General features: G+C 39.6%; 1 protein-coding gene and 1 non-coding gene across 2 annotated transcripts in view; one reads left to right on the forward strand and one right to left on the reverse strand.

Moving 5' to 3' along the window:
* The window catches only part of Rnf11 (ring finger protein 11), a 35,202-nt gene extending 30,221 nt beyond the window's left edge, over nt 1-4,981 (reverse strand). Inside the window, exon 1 of the mRNA XM_047566952.1 lies at nt 4,390-4,981. Coding sequence (XP_047422908.1) covers nt 4,390-4,512 — 123 coding nt within the window. The 5' untranslated portion in view covers nt 4,513-4,981. The remainder of the gene's footprint in view (nt 1-4,389) is intronic.
* A 15,641-nt stretch (nt 4,982-20,622) lies between these two features.
* Nucleotides 20,623-20,729, forward strand: LOC124968141 (U6 spliceosomal RNA). Its single transcript, XR_007105639.1, has one exon. It is a non-coding gene; the product is annotated as a U6 spliceosomal RNA (small nuclear RNA).
* Nucleotides 20,730-21,418: the final 689 nt, after the last annotated feature.

Below are 21,418 nucleotides of genomic sequence, written 5' to 3' on the forward strand. Positions count from 1 at the left end.
AGCAGAATGCTACTGTCAAACCAGCACATGACAACAGGGTTCTTGAATGACAGTGGTATCTCTAGCTGTTACAGGTTGCCTACTTGATCCCCTTCCTGTTGAACCTTCATTCCCCAGCATTTCATGACTTATCTTCCCTCTTACTACCATTCCAAGATCTCCTTAGATGTTTAAATTTCTTCTGTATTATTTCTAACCATTCAGGAAGAAAAAAGTTGGATAAAAAGATGTGCCAAATTTCTTTAATTCTTCCAATTCAAGAAATTCCTCAGTCACCCCCCCATACTTCAAAGACAAGTATTCAGTTACTTTCCCATAAAACAAATAACTAGAGGTAATATATATGCAAGTTAAAAAAATCTTAAGTTGGGCTGGGGTTATAGCTCAGTGGTAGAACACTTGCCTAGCATATATGAGGCACTGGGTTCGATTCTCAGCACCACATATAAATAAAGGTCCACTGACAACTAAAAAATATTTTAAAAAATTTTAAATTATTTTATCAGCAAATTATTTTAAATCAATTCCTACATTTCATGTTATTGACATGTGACTTTTTAGGACTGACTAGGAACTGCATTTCCTCTAAAACATTCAACTTGCACCCATTTCATAATATATTCATCTATTTAAAATAAATCCACATATTCCTTCAACCAAATTATTGAGTGCCTAATGTGTCAAGCACTACTTAGCAAACATCAATTTTTCAAAAATCTCCTGGCAACAGAAGATGGATAAACATAGTGTATGCTTGAGAATGATAAATTCAAGCCTGTGAAGGTGGAGTATACTTGAAGTCTCAGCTAGTCAAGAGGCTGAAGCAGGAAGATAGCAAGTTCAAGGCCAGTCTGAGCAATTTATCAAGACCCTGTCTCAAAATAAAAAGGGCTGGCAATGGAGCTCAAAGGTAGAGCACTTGCCTTGTATGCAGGAAGCCCTTGATTCAGTCCCAGCACCTCTCGCAGCATAGTAAAAACAAAAAACACCAAAGGAATAAATGCATGAAGGAAAAGAAGTCAACCAACCATGGTGATACCTGGGGAGCACTCCAGGCTCAGGAGAAAGCAGAGCAAAGGTTCTGAATATTATAAGAACAAGGAGACCAGTGAAACTAGATGGAAGGCAACAACTGGGGAAGAGTAGAAGATGTCATGAGAAGTATGTGTGGAGATGGGGAATAAATTGTGTAGGGTTTATGGGACAGTGTAAGAAATTGTTTCATTAGCCAGGTGTGGTGACGCACGCCTGTAATCCTAGCAGCTCGGAGGCTGAGACAGGAGGATCAAGAGTTCAAAGCCAGCCTCAGCAACTTAGGGAGGCACTAAGCAACTCAGTGAGACCCTGTCTCTAAATAGGGCTGGGGATGTGGTTCAGTGGTCAAGTGCCCCTGAGTTCAATATCCCTGGTACCAAAAGAAAATAAATAAAAATAAAGTTTCATTAAACAGGAATCCATGTAGGTTGAATCTCATGATTTGTTTTATCACCATCACTGGCTACTGTGCTTAGAACAAGTTATAAGGAGAGCAAGGGTGAGAGTAGGAAGACCAGCTGAGATACTACTAAAGGCACACAGGAAAATATGTACTTCCTATAAATGTTGATCAGGGATTACTTTTTAAACTTTTCATTGTTCTGTTAGGTGCTGATTGAACGCTGGGCATCACACATGATAAGTACCGATATGTACCCACTCTACTACTAAACTACACCTTCAGCCCAGGATTCATTTTTAAGCAGAAATTTTAAAAACAAAACAAAAAACTATCAGATCCTGCTAATAGGAAATAACTGGAATTTTGCTTTATCAAGTTCTTGGTGTATATTGTACAACATAAACACAAAAGTCATCTTAATTATAACTCACCACAGAAAAAAACACGTTCCCCTACCTTTATGATCAGCTATTCCCTGTTCAAAGTCCTACTGTAGCTGAGCCTGTTTTTTAAAGAAATAAGGGCTGGGAACGTAGCTCAGTGGTAGAATGCTTGCCTAGCATGTGTGGATTCAATCCTTAGTACCATGAAAGAAAAGAAATATGCCAATATTACTGTAGTTCTGTTAATTATTTACTATTTCTTGAAAAAAGTTACTCATGTCAACTGAAAATATTATAAATTACCATGAATTGGTGCTTTTCAAATTATCTAAAATAAGTATTCCTAAAATCTTGTTTCTTTCTAAATATTTCCTTTTATGTTCCATCTTTTAATATAACTCTTTTCATACAAAACTTACATCAGTATCTAGATCATTCACTTCAGGAAAGGACAACCACAAAAAATTCCCACTTTCAAAAATAACACATGGGGCTGGGGAGATAGCTCAGTCGGTAGAGTGCTTGCCTTGTAAGCACAAGGCCCTGGGTTCGATCTCCAGCACCAAAAAAAAAAAAAAAAAAAAAAAAACACACATAACAAAAAAGTGTTCATGATCACAAGAAACCCTCATCATCTAGTACTTTGGAAAAGGCAAATATGGTCCCCATATAGTTCTAAAGTTATCCTTAATATAACAATTAAAGGACAAGAGAAAGAGCAACAAGTCAAAGACATTGAATTGCCTAGAAAGGGGCTATGGAACATAAATTTTGTCATAAAACTTCATAATTCTAAAAAAATTTTGCTCATTAAATTTAAGCACATTTGCTGTATAGTATATATGCAGGAGTGGGAGGTGGAAGTGAACTGAAATTTTAAAAGTTCACTTGCTTCATGCAAAGGTATTTTGAAAGACATCCAGGTTCTGCTTGGAAGTAGAGATTACCCCGTGACAAGTTTCATATCCCAGGTGTGTAAACACAGTAAGTATAATATTGAATGCAAGCTAATTCATTCAACATTTAGGTGTTTTAATGTGCCAGAAATTGCTTGAAACACAGAGATTAGCCATTGAGAACAGGGCTTCTATTCTTCATTCAACCCAGTTACTGAGTACCTATGAAACAAAGGGTACCTGGAAATACAGGGTTCCTAGCCTCACAAAGCTTACACTGGGGACGAGGGAAACAAGGATGAGAGACTATCAAACTAAAGAAACAGGTAACACTAAAATGTTATAGGTACTGCTTATGTAAGTGTAGAGGATTCATGGGAGACACATCCGGGATTTCAGGGTGGAAGGGAGGGTAATGTCAGGACTTCAGATATAAGAGCTGAGTCCTTAAAGAGGATTAGATGTTCACCTGGCCAACCTTGGGGGGAAGGGCTCCCAGCAGAGAGCAACTGGAGCAAAGGCAGATGTGTGAACAGCCTGATGTACTTGGTAGACTAGTTAATACAAAAAGTGAAAAGAGAAGTCATGGAGGCTTCTACATACCACAATTAACTAGACCTGACTGGTATATATGAAAGAACACTGAAGGGTTTTATTCAGAAAACCAGCATATGTGATCTGGTTTTTCTGGTGTGCTGAGACACTGGGTTACACAGGAATGAGAAAAGAAAACACTAATGATGTCACCACATGAAACAACAAAGGAGACTGCCCAGTTAGAAAACTAAACTCCCTTCAGGAAAAAATTAAGGACTACTATTCAAGCCCTTCTGGAAAGTTTTTATTCAGTATCATTTAAAATGGAAAAAGCAGAGGAAAGGTTTTTAATCTATATCATGGTTTATAACATCTGCATATCTATTTTGAGTTGCCAAGAGCTCTAGTTCTTATTAATTCCTACACATCTGGGGTTAGTGATTATTGTACAAAGAGCAATGAAATCTGTTCAGGAGAATCTGATAAAAAGGGAGAACCACGAGTAACTGAGGGCATTTCCAGTCAGTATGAAAGGTTTTCAAAGTTCAAGATAATCAAGTTTTAATAAGTCGGTTCGTTTAAAAGGTGTGTCACAGGGGTGGAGCAAGAGAACGACTTAAAATTAATATACACATAAACAACTCTTGATATTGCTGTGACTAAAATCACCACTTGGAGATCCGTCTCCAAAGCAGAGGGAGAAATGAACACCTACCAGATCCAATTAACAAAGCCGGGTGGGGGTGGGGAGAATCGTATATGAAAATATAAACGGGGGTGACCACCTATCCAGTTGGCGGTGCGACAAGGAAATCATACGATTCGGACATAAAGGCAGGAAAACAATGTCACACCCAAACTCCACATGTTAACCAGCAGACATTGGCCAAAGGGATATGATCACATACTCTGATCCCTGAACTCAAGGACAGAGTACCAGCCCCATACGCTGCCTTAGGGGAGGTGAAGAACCACCCCTGTTTTGGGACTGCGAGCAGACACCCTAAGACCCAGCCTTAATGGGGTCAACACCCCCCAGGCTAGGCCTCGCCAAGGCCAGACATCCCGAAGCCCCCTCCATCTCCGCCAGCGCTGCCTCTCCTCTCACCCACCCACAACACACACCCTCCCCTACCTGATATGGCGGCGGCGGCTCCTGATCCGGCTCCGTCCCCTCGCCAAAGCTAGCCCGGTCGGACTGAGACTCGTGAAGCAGGGAGATGTCATCCGAGGTGGGGGATTTGAGGCAGTTCCCCATCTTCCGGGGCTGGGGCGTGTGATCTGGGGGGGGGAGGAAGAAAGCAGTGACGGGGTCGTTCGCACGCTCCGCGGTCAGCCTCCGTCGGCGAGGTGGGGTCGACGGCAGGCCAGGGCTCAGGCGGCGGCTCCCCCGCCCCCCGGCGCCGCCGAGGGGCCGCTCATGCCAGCCCCCGGGGGTGGGGACTCAAGGCTGGGCCGCGGGCTCCGCTGGGGTCGCGGCTGTTGCCTCCTTCGAGGCGGCTCTGGGGGGGGGGGCGGGGAGACGAAGAACTTCCCCACCCCGCCCCCCCGCGGGGCGGCGGCGGCCACGGAGCTGCTGGGCCTAATCCAGGTCAGGAGGTGGGGGCGCGGCCGTCACGGCTGCCTCAGCTGCTGCCTCAGCTGCTGCTGCCCCCGCCGACGCCGGAGCCGGAGCCGCGGGCCTCATCCTACTCCGCCTCAGCGCGGCGGCGGCAGCCAGAACGAGGCCGGCTAGGGCCCTGCGTCACCCCGCCGTGCGTGCGCTGGCTCCGCCCCCGGCGCCAGGAGCCGAGGGAAACTCTGGAGGCGCGGCGCGGCCCCTCCCCCCTCCTGCAGCTGCTGGGGACCAGGAGCCCGCTGGATGCTTGTGGGCTTCTTGTAATCTCCCTGACCATTTGGCTGGAGTACCTGACTCTGAAACCTCTGGCCAGTCTCCCACACATCCACTGCTCCAACCTGGCTTAAGTCTCCCCTCTTACCTTTGCACTGTTCTGACAGTCTTCTCACCACCCTCTGCCAAGGGATGTATTTATAAACCCATATCTGAATGGATCAGTCCCACGGTTAAAATGTTAAATAGCTTTTCCTTTATCCCTTCAGAATAAAGTCCAAACTCTTTAATGAACTCTCCCTATCTCATCAATCACTTCTTTCTTACCCTCCTACATCACAGCCAGAGATTTTTCCTGTTGTATATCTCAAATTATTCCATTTCCTTCCATTCCCACTACCGTAGTCCCAAATTATTGTCATATCTTAACCAGACTTCTACAATACACTCCGTTAATCTCTGTGCATTCGTCATTGTTCTCATCCAATCTATCTCCACAGTTGACAGACTTATCTTTTTTAAATGTAAATCCAGTCACATACATCTTCTCTGTTAAAAACTTTCAATGTATTCCCAATACTGTTCTTAAAACAATCTTTAAATGGTTTACAGACCTGACTACCTCTCAAATTTCAAATTTCATTTGCAAAATTGTCTGCGCCTTCACGAATTCTAAACTCTAGGCAATTCAAAGTGCTTTTAGTTACCTCAAGGACTGTTCCCTTTGGTTCGGGCCTTTGCCCATATTGTTTCTCTAACAGAAACCCACTTCTTCCCTGTCCTCACCTTCTACCTCTCCTCAGTCTAATCATTACTCCCACTTGTTCCTCCTGGATTCAATTTCATTTTCCTTGGGAAGCCTTTCCTGACCCTCCAGCCTGGATTAATCATCTCTTCTATGCTCTCAGACCCTGAGCTTTTCTCTTTCACAGCCTGATCAAGCTGAATCATCTGTCCCTCCTCTGCGCAAGGTTTGGCACAGTGCCTAAGGTAGAGCAGGCTCACTCCTTGGTTGAATGAACAAATAGCTCAAACAGAATATGCAAAGGAAACAAGAAAGATGAGAGTACTCCTAATATTCATTCAATATGAAGACAAGAAATGGACCTTGACTCCCTTTTTTATATTCACATTTGTGTGTATGTGTGTGTGTGTGTGTGTCCCTATAGGAGGCACTAGTGAAACTGATTACCCCGCCTGGTTTGTTCTTGGTGGAGCCTAGAGTCCAGTTAGGAAGACAAATAAACAGAGGAACCCTTCTGAGCCTCTCCCCAACCCCCGAAGTTTTAGAGAACTGAGAAGAGACTGATTAGTTCATTTGAGGATCAGAAAAAATTCTTAAGAGTTAATACTGTCTTAAACAATATGGCCCTGAGCACCCTTACTTTGGAGTCCCTAATTCTACAAAATCACTATCTTAGATTTTGAAATTGTTGAGTTTCCAGGAAGTCATATAATTTATGATTAGCTAAATCTTCCAGAAATCAGAGGTACTCCAGAATTTTTGCAAAGTGAGAAAATTTAGCTTACGAATTATTTTCATGTCTGATGACACTTTCATAAATAACAAATTTAACATAACGTTTACACAGTACTAGTATTTGTAGATACTTTTTTTTTTATTTTTGTTTTTCATTCTCTTCTTCCCATGTGTGTAACACTGTCATAAGGCCTTAAAACATTCTATAGTGCCTTATGATGTTACTGAGACTAAAACTACATTGGTTGTTTGCCAGAAGATAAGGAGCATTTGAGGACCTGTAATGGACATGGTCCTTGACTTCAAATAGCTCAGTGTCTAATAAGGTAGACAAACAGGTAAAGAGATAATTAGCAGGTCTAGAGTTCAGACCTTTATTCTACTTTTTTCCTTAATTTTGCACTCTCTCTTTCTCCCTTTCTGTCTCTCCTCTCCTCTCTCTCTCTCTCTCTCTCTCTCTCTCACACACACACACACACACACACACACATGCACATTACCACCTCACAAAGGTAACAAAGGTACAACTTTAGACCTCTGTGTCTGGTGAAAACAACTGTTGCATGTTCCTGAACCCAGTACTACTGCCTAATTTGGGTACGAATATTGAAATATCAGTTCCACTCTCATTCAACAGAAATTCAAGTCAGTTGTACGTTTTTGTTGTTGTTGTTGTTGTTGTTTGTTTGGTACTCAGACTTTAACCCAGGAGTACTTTATCACTGAGCTACATCTCCATCCCTTTTTTATTTTGAGACAGGTTCTCTCTAAGTTGCTGAGGCTGGCCTCTAATTTGCAATCCCTCTGCCTCAGCCTCCTGAGCTGTTGGGATTACAGACGTGTGCCACTACACCTGGCTGTAAATTGTTTTTTTTTTAAGTAGCCATAGAAAGTATGATTTTATAATAGCACCTACAGGGACATAAGTCATACATATGAAGAAGAGGTATAGAAATTATATTTTAGAAAAGGTGGGTCGTTATTGATCATTATTTCCTTAGAAAGAGACTCCCCCTCCCCCTCTCTCTCCCTCCTCCCTGTGGTGCTAAGAATTAAGCTCAGAGCTTCATACATGTTAGGCAAATGCTCTACTACTGAGCTACATCCCCTAGCCCCAGTATTATTCCCTTAGGGATGGATAAAATACCAGCTACAATTCTAACATAGTTTTAAAAAATGATACAAATGGTCTTGATGAGAATAGTAATGTATAAGATACTGTATAATAATAGTCATGCACCACATAACAACGTTTCGTTTGACAAACTATATATATTATGATGACCCATAAGAATATTGGAGCTGAAAAATTCCTATCACCTAGTGATGTCTAGTCATTATAACATCATAGCACAATATATTACCCAAGTATTTGTGGTGATGCTGGTATAAACAAACCTACTATATGATGAATCATGTTAAAATACAGCACATACAATTATGTACACTACATAATACTTGATATAAGTATATATAATAAGCAACTATGTTGTTGGTTTATGTATTTACTATATTATCCTTTTTATAGTTATTTTAGAGTATATACCTTTACTTATAAGAAAAAAGTTTGCTGTGTTACACCAGCAGCAACCTCATACATCTTGTTTCCCACATCTCTTAATTGCATCATTTTCTCCTGTGCTTAACTTATTCTCATGTTGTTGTGTTCATTATGGCTCCTAATCATGCAAAATCCATTGCAAGTGTTGCTAGTAAGAGGCCACATCAAGTGAGTGACCTGAAAGCCAAATTAAAAGTGACTAAGAAACTGGGTGTGGTGCTGCACACCTGTAGTCCCAGCAACTGGGAGGCAGAGAAAGGAGAATCACTTGAGTTTGTGGCCAGTCTGGACAAAACAACAAGACCCTGTATCAAAAAAAAAAAAAAAAAAAAAAAAAAAAAAAAAAAAAAAAAAAAAAGACTACAAAGGTGGAAAATCAATGATTATTATTATTGCTCAGACATGTCCCATTACACCATAACTCGGATTTTGAAGAACAAGAACAAAGTGACAGAGGCTGTTTCTTTGAAGGCAATGAACTAAGAAAATTTTGAGAAGGGCCTATATCAGATATGGAAAAACTTCCAACGACATGGATGAACACCAGACACAGAAGCTTATCCCTCTCAACATCAAGATTATTACAACCAAAGCAAAACATTTGTTTGCCATGTGAAAAGAAAAGGCTGGACTTGACTACCTATGATTTTAACTTTACTGCTTCTCTGAGTGGTTTAAAAGATTCAAAAATCATTATTCTGGGACTGGGGACAGAGCTGATAGAGCATAAGGTCCTGGGTTAGAGCGGGGGAAATATCATTGTTCTGGCTATGGATGTAGCTTGGTGGAGGAACAGCACTTGCTTTTTTGATCCCAGTTTTGATCCCCAGCACTATAAATTAAATAAATAAATAAATAAATAAATAAAAGATTTGTTATTTAAGCTGGACGTGGTGGCTGGCCTCTATTGCCATAACAACTTGGGAGTCTGAAAGGGAGGATCATTGAGCCCAGAAGTTTGAGGCCTGTCTAGGCAACATTGTAAGACCCTGTCTCAAAAAACAAAAAACAAAAGAGCAGGGGGAGAGTCATCAAGTGCTAATGTGAAGATAGCTTGAGAATTTTTGGAGCTGGCATGATATCGCACACCTATAATCCCAGTGGCTCTGGAGGCTAAGACAGGAAGATCACAAGTTCAAAGCTGGGTTTAGCACTTAGCACGACCCTAAGCAACTTAGCAAGACCCGGTCTCAAAAAGGACTAGGGATGTACCTCGTGTAAAGTGCCCCTGGATTCAATCCCCAGTAGGAATTTTTGGAAACTCTAGATAAGCTGATTTTGGAAGAAAATCACTTGCCTGAGCAAAGCTTCAATATGGATGAAACATTCTTACTCTGGAAACAGACCCCTGACAGGACTTCCATTCGTAAGGAGGCCAAGCTCAGTGCTCAGTATCAAGGGTTTTAAGGACACACCAACAATCTTGCTATGAGACAATGTTTCAGGATACACATTGAAACCTTCTGTGATCTGGCACAGTGAGAACTCCAAGGTCCTCAAGCATATCAGTGAGCACACACTGCCAGTGTATTATAGGAGAAATAAGAAGTCATGACCCAGTTCCTCTTCCAAGATGCCCTCCTGCATCACTGTGCCAGCAAAATGGAGAAGTGCTATTTAGAGAATAACACACCTTTCAAGATTTTGCCTATTACTGGTAATGCTCTCATGCATCCTCCTTTTATTGGTGAGTTTTATCCCAATATCAAACTGATATTTTCCCCACCAAAACCAAGCTCTTTGATCCAACAAATGGATCAAGAATTTATAACAGCTTTTAAGACCTACTACCTGAGGAGAACCTTTGCACAAGTTATTGCTGCAGAAAAACACCAGGAAGACACTGATGCAATTCTGGAAGAATTATAAAGTACATCAAGAACCTCACTTGGGCTTGGGCTGATGTCACCAATGTAGAAGAAGATACTCAAGAGATTTATTCATGACTTCATGGGACTTCTTGCCAAGGATGAGGAAGTTGCAAAAACAATAAGACTATGGAGATGCAAGCAACTTTAACCTGGATGTGGATGAGGATGACACTGAGAAGCATCTAGAGGTGGTTCCTGAGGAATTGACTAATGAGGAGTTGTTGGAAATGGAACAGGAACACTTAGTTGAAGAAGAGGCAAAAGAAAAGTGAAATGCAGAAGAAGAAAAAGAAGAATCCTTAAGAAAATTCACTATTCAGCAGAAGAATTTGGCAGAAGGTTTTGTTTTTGTTTTTGTGTGTTTGTTTGTTTAGCAGAAGTTTTTGAAAGTTTCAACAAGCTCCTGAAAAGTTTAAAAATATGCTCCCCAACACTGAAAGATTGTCATTAGCAGAGAGGAATGTTCATGGTTCATTATCTCCTTATAAGCAAACTAATGATGAAACAAGAAACCAACCAAACCACCACGGGCATATTTCTGAAAAGAGTTCAATTCTCACAAGAGTTTCAGGAAAGTTCTTCCTGAAGGCATTCCAGAAGAAGGCATTATTATCACAGAAGATGACAGCTGCTTGCATGTTATAGTCCCTCAAGAACCTCCAGTGGCATAAATGTGAAGTTAGAAGACAATGATACCGATAATTCTAACCCTGTATAGGCCTAGGCTAATATATTTATTTTAAAACAAAGAAGTTTGAGCTGGGCACATTAGCACACACCTGTAATACCAACAACTCAAGAGAATGAGGCAGGATCACAAATTCAAGATCATCCTAGGCAAGTTAGCAAGACTGTCTCAAAATTTTTAAAAAAAGGGCTGGGAATGTAGCTCAGTGGTAAAGTGTCCCTGGGATCAGTCCCCAGCACCCCCCAAAATAAATAAAAAGAAAAAATAAAATATATTGATGCTAGCACACAACAAATTTCATATTGTTATTTTTTTAAATTTATTTTTATTGTAAACAAATGGGATACGTGTTTCTGTTGTACATGGAGTAACAGCATACCATTTGCATATTCATACATTTACGCAGAGTAATGATGTTTGATTCATTCTGTTATTTTTTCCTTCCCCCCACCCCTCCCACCTCTCTTTTCCCTCTATACAGTCCCTCCTTCCTCCATTCTTGCCCCCCTCCCACCCCCCATTACGTGTCATCATCCGCTTATCAGTGAGATCACTCATCTTTTGGATTTTTGAGATTGGCTTATCTCACTTAGCATGATATTCTCCAATTTCATCCATTTGCCTGCAAATGCCATAATTTTATTATTCTTTATAGCTGAGTAATATTCCATTGTATATATATACCACAGTTTCTTTATCCATTCATCAATTGAAGGGCATCTAGGTTGGTTCCACAGTCTGGCTATTGTGAATTGAGCAGCAATGAACATTGATGTGGCTGTATCTCTGTAGTATGCTGATTTTAAGTCCTTTGGGTATAGGCCGAGGAGTGGGATAGCTGGGTCAAATGGTGAGTCCATTCCAAGTTTTCTAAGGAATCTCCACACTGCTTTCCAGAGTGGCTGCACTAATTTGCAGCCCCATCAGCAATGTATGAGTGTACCTTTTTCCCCACATCCTCTCCAACACCTATTGTTGCTTGTTTTCTTGATAATCGCCATTCTAATTGGGGTGAGATGGAATCTTAGGGTGGTTTTGATTTGCATTTCTCTTATTACTAGAGATGTTGAACATTTTTTCATATATCTGTTGATTGCTTGTACATCTTCTTCTGTGAAGTGTCTGTTCATATCCTTAGCCCATTTGTTGATTGGGTTATTTGTATTCTTCGTGTAGAGTTTTTTGAGTTCTTTATATATTCTGGAAATTAGTGCTCTATCTGAAGTATGAGTGGCAAAGATTTTCTCCCACTCTGTAGGCTCTCTCTTCTCATTGCTGATAGTTTCCTTTGCTGAGAGAAAGCTATTTAGTTTGAATCTATCCCAATCATTGATTCTTGCTTTTATTTCTTGTGCTATGGGAGTCCTGTTGAGGAAGTCTGATCCTAAGCCAACAATGTGAAGATTTGGACCTACTTTTTCTTCTATAAGATGCAGGGTCTCTGGTCTGATTCTGAGGTCCTTGATCCATTGTGAGTTGAGTTTTGTGCATGGTGAGAGATATGGGTTTATTTTCATTCTGTTGCATATGGATTTCCAGTTTTCCCAGCACCATTTGTTGAAGAGGCTATCTTTTCTCCATTGCATATTTTGACCTCTTTGTCTAGTATGAGAAAATTGTATTTATTTGGGTTTGTGTCCATGTCCTCTATTCTGTACCATTGATCTACCTGTCTATTTTGGTGCCAATACCATGCTGTTTTTGTTACTGTTGCTTTGTAGTATAGTTGAAGTTCTGGTATTGCGATACCCCATGTTTCATTCTTTCTGCTAAGGATTGCTTTAGCTATTCTGGGTTTCTTATTCTTCCAGATGAATTTCACGATTGCTTGCTCTATTTCTGTAAGGTACGTCATTGGGATTTTAATTGGAATTGTATTGAATCTGTATAGCACTTTTGGTAGTATGGCCATTTTGACAATATTAATTCTGCCTATCCAAGAACATGGGAGATATTTCCATCTTCTAAGGTCTTCCTTAATTTCTTTCTTCAATGTTTTGTAGTTTTCATTGTAGAGATCTTTTACCTCTTTGGTTAGATTGATGCCCAAGTATTTTATTTTTTTTGAGACTATTGCAAATGGAGTTGTTTTCCTCATTTCCCTTTCAGCTGTTTCGTCGCTTGCGTATAAAAATGCTTTAGATTTATGCGTGTTGATTTTATATCCTGCTATTTTGCTGAATTCATTGATGAGGTCTAGAAGTTTTCTGGAGGATGTTTTTGGATCCTCTAAATATAGAATCATGTCATCCGCAAATAGTGACAGCTTAAGTTCCTCTTTTCCTATTCGTATCCCTTTAATTTCTTTAGTCTGCCTAATTGCTCTGGCTAGAGTTTCGAGGACAATGTTGAATAGAAGTGGTGAAAGAGGACATCCCTGTCTTGTTCCCATTTTTAAAGGGAATAGTTTCAGTTTTTATCCATTAAGAATGATGTTGGCCATGGGCTTAGCATAAATAGCCTTTACAATGTTCAGGTATGTTCCTACTATCCCTATTTTTTCTAGTGTTTTGAGCATGAAGGGGTGTTGTATTTTGTCAAATGCTTTTTCTGCATCAATTGAAATAACCATACGATTCTTATCCTTAAGTCTATTGACGTGATGGATTACGTTTATTGATTTACGAATGTTGAACCATCCTTGCATTCCAGGAATGAACCCCACTTGATCGTGGTGCACAATTTTCTTAATATGTTTTTGGATACGGTTTGCCAATATTTTGTTAAAGATCTTTGCATCTATATTCATCAAGGATATTGGTCTAAAATTTTCTTTCCTTGATGTGTCTTTTCCTGATTTGGGTATGAGGGTGATATTAGCTTCATAGAATGAGTTCGGTAGGGTACCCTCCTTTTCTATTTCCTGGAATACTTTGAGAAGTCTTGGAATGAGTTCTTCTTTGAAGGTCTTATAGAACTCAGCTGAGAATCCGTCTGGTCCTGGGCTTTTCTTGGATGGTAGATTTTTAATGGCTTCTTCTATTTCATTGCTTGATATTGATCTGTTTAAATCGTGTATGTCCTCCTGGTTCAGTTTGGGAGGAGCATATGTCTCTAGAAATTTGTCAATGTCTTTGGTAGTTTCTATTTTGTTGGAATACAGATTTTCAAAGTAGCTTCTCATTATGTTCTGTATCTCAGTGGTGTCTGTCGTGATATTTCCTTTTGCATCATGTATTTTAGTAATTTGAGTCTTCTCTCTCCTTCTCTTTGTTAGTGTGGCTAAGGGTTTGTCTATTTTGTTTACTTTCTCAAAGAACCAACTTTTTGTTTTGTCAATTTTTTGAATAGTTTCTTTTGTTTCAATTTCATCGATTTCAGCTCTGATTTTAATTCTTTCCTGTCTTCTACTACTTTTGCTGTTATTCTGTTCTTCTTTTTCTAGGTTTGAGCTGTAATGTTAGGTCATTTAGTTGTTGACTTTTCATTCGTTTCTGGAATGCGCTCCATGCAATGAATTTTCCTCTTAGTACCACTTTCATAGTGTCCCAGAGATTTTGATATGTTGTATTATCGTTCTCATTGACCTCTAAGAATTTTTTTATCTCCTCCTTGATGTTTTTTGTTATCCATGTTTCATTCAATAGCATATTATTTAGTCTCCAAGTGTTGGAGTAATTTCCCTTTTTTATTTTGTCATTGATTTCTACTCTCAGTCCATTATGATCTGATAGAACACAAGGCAGTATCTCTACTTTTTTGCATTTCCTAAGGGCTGCTTTGTGGCATAACACATGGTCTATTTTTGAGAAGGTTCCATGTGCTGCTGAGAAGAAAGTGTATCCGCTCATTGATGGATAGAATATTCTATATATGTCTATTAAGTCTAGGTTATTGATTGTGTTATTGAGTTCTATGGTTTCTTTGGTTGGATTTTGTTTGGAAGATCTATCTAGTGGTGACAGCGGTGCGTTAAAGTCGCCCAGAATTATTGTGTTGTGGTCTATGTGATTCTTGAAATTGAGAAGGATTTATTTGATGTACAGGGATGCACCATTGTTTGGGGCATAAATATTTACTATCGTTATGTCTTACTGATTTATGGTTCCCTTAAGCAGTATGAAATGTCCTTCTTTATCCCTTCTGACTAACTTTGGCTTGAAGTCCACTTTATCTGATATAAGGATGGAAACCCCCACTTTTTTACTGAGTCCATGTGCATGGTAGGTTTTTTCCCATCCTTTCACCTTTAGTCTGTGGATGTCTTTTTCTATGAGATGAGTCTCTTGCAGGCAGCATATTGTTGGGTCTTTCTTTTTAATCCATCCTGCCAGTCTGTCTTTTGATTGATGAGTTTAGGCCATTAACATTTAGGTTATTATTGAGAAATAATTTGTATTCCCAGTCATTTGGCTTATTTTTGGTTTTTAAGTTGGCTTGGTTTCTCCTTTGAGTGGTTTTTCTCTAAGGTAGTTCCTCCCTTTGCTGACCTACATTGTTGTTTCTCATTTCCTCCTCATGGAATATTTTGTTGAGAACATTCTGTAGCGTAGGCTTTCTATTTGTAAACTCTTTTAGCTTTTGTTTATCATGGAAGGATTTTATTTCATCTTCAAATCTGAAGGTTAGTTTTGCTGGGTATAGGATTCTTGGTTGGCAACAATGTTCTTTCAGAGCTTGAAATATGTTGGTCCAGGCCCTTCTAGCTTTTAGAGTCTGGGTTGAGAAGTCGGCTGCTATCTGTATTGGTCTCCCCCTGTATGTAATCTGATATTTTTCTCTCGCGGCCTTCAAAATCCTATCTTTATTTTGAATGTTAGGCATTTTCATTATAATGTGCCTTGGTGTGGATCTGTTGTGATTCTGTGCATTTGGTGTTCTGTAAGCCTCTTGTATTTGATTTTCCATTTCATTCTTCAGGTTTGGGAAATTTTCTGATATTATTTCACTGAATAGGTTGTTCATTCCTTTGGTTTGTATCTCTGTGCCTTCCTCAATCCTGATAATTCTTAAATTTGGTCTTTTCATGATGTCCCATAGTTCTTGGAGATTCTGTTCATGATTTCTTACCATCTTCTCTATTTGGGCGACTTTATTTTCAAGATTAAATATTTTGTCTTCATTGTCTGAGGTTCTGTCTTCTAAGTGGTCTAGTATGTTGGTGATGCTTTCCATTGAGTTTTTTTTTTTTGGGTTTATTGTCTCCTTCATTTCAAGGATTTCCGTTTGGTTTTTTTTGAGAATCTCTATCTCTTTGTTGAAATGATCTTTTGCTTCCTGCATTTGCTCTTTCAGCTTATTGGTATTATCATTCATTGCCTGCATTTGCTCTCTTATCTCATCCTTTGCTTCGCAAATCATCTTAATCATGTATAATATGAAGTCCTTTTCTGACATTTCTTCTAACATACTGTCATTGGATTCTATTAATATGAATCTAGATTTGTTTGGATCATTTTCTTCCCTTGTTTTTTCATGTTGTTCATGTATCTTCCCCTCTAGCAGTGCAGATCTGGGGTATTGCAGACTTCCCCCTATAGGCTTATAGTGGCCCTATAGGTTTCCAAAACCCTTTCTTTAAGGGGAGATCAATATTAGCAGTGCCCAAATCAGACACTATGCAATCCTAGACCAAATAGCCCCTATGGGGACAATAACAAAATTGTCATAATAAACAAAATGAGTTCAAATGTTATCTTCGGTAAAACAAACAAGTTTGCAAGAAGGTCTGCTCATATTGTTATTTTTAAACAAATAAATATACTTATGATATTTCTCAACATTAATTTCTAATATGATAATTATTGATAGACATAGTTCATATAAACCAAAGCTTGCTGGAGCCCTCAATCTTAAGATTAAAAATCTGAAGCCAAGCATGGTGGCTCATGCCTATAATCCCGACAGCTCCAGAGGCTAAGACAGGAGGATTGTGAGTTCAAATCCAGCCACTAAAAAATTCAGTGAGATCCTATCTCTAAATAAAATACATAAAAGGGCTAGGGATGTGGCTCGGTGATTGAGCACTCCTGAGTTCAATCCCCTGTACCAAAAAAAAAAAAAAAAAAAAAAAAAAAAAAAAAAAATCTGAGAATCTTTGTCCTAAGGCCTTCTTGCTCAACATGTGGTCCATGATTCAGCACTATCAGAATCACTGGGGAGTTGATTAGAAATGCAAAATCTTAGCCAGTTATGGTGGCTCACACCTATAATCTCAGTGACTGAGGAGGCTGAAGCAGGAGGATTGCAATTTCCAGGCTAGCCTCAGCAACTTAGCAAGGGCCTAAACAATTTAGCAAAACCTGTTTGCTAGGCATGATGGCACATGCTGGTAATCCCAGTAGCTCCTGAGGCTGAGGCATGAGGATTATGAGTCCAAAGCCAACTTCAGCAATTTAGCAAGGCCCTAAGCAATTTAGCAAGACCCTGTCTCTAAATAAAATATAAAAAGGGATGGGAATATGACTCAGTTATTAAGCGTCCCTGTGTTCAATCTCTGGTTTAAGAAAAAAACAAACTACAAAATCTTTGACTAGATCTGAGATTGACTAAATGAGAATGTACCTTTTACCATGATCCTCAGGTGATTTATATGGATATTTAAGTTTGAGAAACATTGATCTATGGGGTTAAAAATTCTTGGAAGAGGTGACAGTTGGATTTTATATGATGGCTAGGAATATCCAGGGAGGACTGCAGATAGGTGATTTGGAGAGCTTAGATGAAGGTACAGTAGAAAGAAATGTCATGACATTCTGTGACACTGCACTAAAACATATATAGATTCTTCACAACATTTAGTCCTCTTAAAAAAAATGAATTGTGGTAATTATAAGAGTTCAACAATAAAAATCAGGAGTTAGGCAGGTGTGGTGCCACATGCCTGTAATCTCAGCTACTCAGGAGGCTGAGGCAGAAAGATTCCAAGGCCAGCCTGGGCAACTTAATGAGACTGTGTGTCAAAATAAAGTAAAAAGAATTGGGAATGTAACTCAGTGGTAGAGTACCCTTGGGTTCAATATAATTCCCAAAATTAGTTGCTAAAACTGCCTATAGTCCTCTTTCTGAAACTTTATTCTGAAGGAAATTTTTTAAAATAAAAGTTTATAAAGGAGCTGGGCATGGTGGTGTAAGCCTGTAAGTCTAGCAACTTGGGAGGCAGGATGATGTCACATTCGAGGCCAGCCTCAGCAAGTTAGTGAGACCCTGTCTCAAAATTTTAAAGAAAGACTGGGGATGTACCTCAGTGGTAAAGTGTCCCTGAGTTAAATGCCCATTCTCAAAAAAAAAAAAAAAAAAAAAAAGTTTATGTAGATGTAGGCTCCCCATGATGCCACCCATGAGGTCCTCACTCAAGCTGGCAACATAATTGGAATGCCAGACTCCCAATCTGCTCCGGTTTTTTCACAAGTCCTCATTTAACCACAGCCTACGCAGAGAAGACATCATACATTTTTTAATCTTTCTAATGAATATTGGAAACCTCCTAATCCCATGAGATTGCCAAGCCAGGGCAACAACAACGCAGCTCCTCTCCAGATGAATATTTATGATTCTCCTTTGGCCCAGTTCATGTATAACCACCAAGCAGTTAGCGGCAAACAATTGCAGAAAGTTACTGTGGTTTCAGGGAAACTCACAAAGGACTTTTACCTGTGTTCTCTCTCTCTCTCTCTCTCTCTCTCTCTCTCTCTCTCTCTCTCTCTCTCACTCTCTCTCACTCTCTCCCTCTCTCTCTTCTTAAATTAATTACTATATCATTTTTGTTTTAGAGATGAGATCTTTCTATGTTGCTCAGAGTGGCCCTGAGCTCCTGGGCTCAAGTGATCCTCCTGCCTCAACATCCCAGGAAGCTGAGGTTACAGAAATGCATGACCATGCCTGGCTGGTTACCCAAGTTTTCTAAAATAAGATAATTTATGCCTGGTGCGGTGGTGCATGCTTGGAATCCCAGTGACTCAGGAGGCTGAGGCAGGAGGATCACAAGTTCAAAACCAGCCTCAGCAACAGCGAAGAGCTGAGCAACTCTGTGAGACCCTGTCTCTAAATAAAATACAAAATAGGGCTGGGGATGTGTCTCAGTGGTTGAGTGCCCCTGAGTTCAATCCCTGGTAGCCCCCCCCCAAAAAAAAAATAAAATAATACGAATAATGCCTGAGGATGTGGCTCAGTGGTAAAGAGCCCTTGAGTTCGATCCTCAGTACCAAAAAACAAAAACAATATAGCATATTGTAGGAACAGTAGATATATTTTAGACATACATATGAATGAAACTTAATCTTCAGTATAATATTTAGTAAAAAATACAGAAAATGAAATGAAACATTCTCTCATTAAAACAGTGAAAGAAATGACATGTGTATATTGATAGAGACTAGAATTTAGTAATTTGGAGACAATAATCACCGGGACAATGTGGAAAAACAAAAATGGCTTATTTGATGGGGGACAGAATTGCTAGCAATGTTCTGTCCTTACCCCAGTATTATTGTTTCAAAATGTTTTGTAAAATGTAAGAATTTTGTGGGGGAGTGGGAAGTACTGCAGAATTGAACCCAGAGCCCCACACTTGCTAGGCAAGTGCTCTAACCCTGAGTTACATTCCCAGTCAGAAATTTTTTTTTCCAAATCAGAGTGAGCCAGGTGTGGTGACGCACACCTGTAATCCCAGTGATTTAGGAGGATAAGGTACAATGATCACAAGTTCAAGACCCGCCTTGGCAATTTAGTGAGACCCTGTCTTTTTTTTTTTTTTTTTTTTAATGCTGGGTATTGAACCCAGGGACACATTGCCACTGAGCAACATCCCCAGCCTTTTTTTATTTTTATTTTTATGTGATGCTGAGGATCAAACCCAGTGCCTCACACATGCTATTCAAACACTCTATCACTGAGCCACAACCCAGCCCCTTATTTTTTAATTTTGAGATTGGGTCTCTCTAAGTTGCTTTGGGCCTTGCTAAATTGCAGAGGCTGGCCTCAAACTTGCAATCCTTCTTTCTCAGCTTCCTGAGCAGCTGGGATAACAATCATGTGCCCCTATGCCTGATGAGAACCTGTCTTAAAAAATAAAAAGGGATAGGGACGTAACTCAATGGTAGAGTGCCCCTGGGCTCAATCCCCAATGCCATAAAGGTGGATAAAAAATCAGAGAGTAAAGGTACGGATAGAATATTATGCTTGCCAAACTTATTTCTTAAAAATGGGGCTCTATATTTCAAGGTGGGAAAGGACAGTTCTTACTTAGTGCTTTTGGAGAGAGAAAAATAAGCACAGAGAAGTAGGATGATTCTTAGTTTTCGAACAGTAAATAACAACACATTAGAATTGGAGAATGTGGAGAAAAGGAAATGGAAAATAGCCTCTCTGATCTGTGCCCACAGGCTCTGTTCTGAATTTTATAATGGAACACTAACCATCAGGCAAGGGCAGAACAGAGCTCAGCACAGTCTGTACATGTTGCAAAGGTGCCCAACTCCGGAAGCAAGTGGCTGCTAAAATTCAGACCTTACTCTCTAAGCTACTAAAATTCGTCATAGGATGGTATTTGTCCATATGGTGTGCCTTGTTCTAATTTTCACAAAGGCATCAAAGAATATGGCTGAGGCTTTATCATGGATAGTGAAGTGGGTCATTGATTTAATGCGTTGGAATCTAATGCAAGTGAAATAACCTCTTAGTTGCAACATGTCAATCTCCAGCAGTACTAGGTCAAGTTCAACATGTAGCCTTCATAGAACATATGAAAACAGTGATTGATATTTATCACACAGCATGCATTACCTGGAATTGCACACATTGTTGAAAGACAGAAGTTTATATACTAGATGTAAAAATAGAACACTAAAGGACCTTATCTTCCTCTAATCCTACTGCCATAATTTAATGAAGAAAAAGGACAGAGGGTGGTGGTTGTAAGTGTGGCAAATGGGGAGCATGGAAAGGAAAGTGTTGGAGTCACAACTCTTGGCATTATCAGTAGGAAAAACAGTATGTTGTGCTCATTTCAGCAGCACATATACTAAAATTGGAACGATACAGAGAAGATTAGCATGGTCTCTGCACAAGGATGACATGCAAATTCGTAACGTGTTCCAAATTTTTAGAATGGTGAGATATACTCTCTCTCTCTCTCTCTCTCTCTCTCTCTCTCACACACACACACACACACACACACACATGCACACACACAGTGGAGTTCTACTCAGTCATTAAAAAGAATGGAATTATGATATTTGCTGGTAAATGGATGGAAATGGAGAATATCATGCTAAGTGAAATCAGTCAAACTCAGAAACTAGAAGATCGAATGTTTTCTCTCATATGTGGAAGCTAGAGTGAAATAAAGGAAAGGGGGAGGGAAGGTTAAGATTACTTGAAGAACCAATGAAATACAAATTAATAGACAAGCAAAAGGAAATCTAGTAGACAAGAGGAGAGGGAAGGGAGAATGGGAGGGAAGAGGGTTATCATACATCTATTTTTTTCATGTATAAATAAGTTTGTCAGGATGAACCCAACTACTATGTGTAACCATAAAGCTCTAATAATAATAAAATAAAACAAAATAAGAACAAATCTTTTGAAGTACCCACTTTCTCTCTATCCCTCTCATTGACTCAGGAAAAAACAACAAAATAATTTCTGAGCAGTTTGTACTCCTCATACCCACTATATCAATCACATGAACTCCTCAGTGTGTCACAAACATACGAGGCACACTCTCTTATGCCTCCTCTCCTTGGTTCATGCCTGGAAAGTCTTTCATTCTTTCTTTTTAAATATGTTACTTT

This window comes from Sciurus carolinensis, chromosome 1 (genome assembly GCF_902686445.1).
Source record: "Sciurus carolinensis chromosome 1, mSciCar1.2, whole genome shotgun sequence".
Classification (NCBI taxonomy): Eukaryota; Metazoa; Chordata; class Mammalia; order Rodentia; family Sciuridae; genus Sciurus; species Sciurus carolinensis.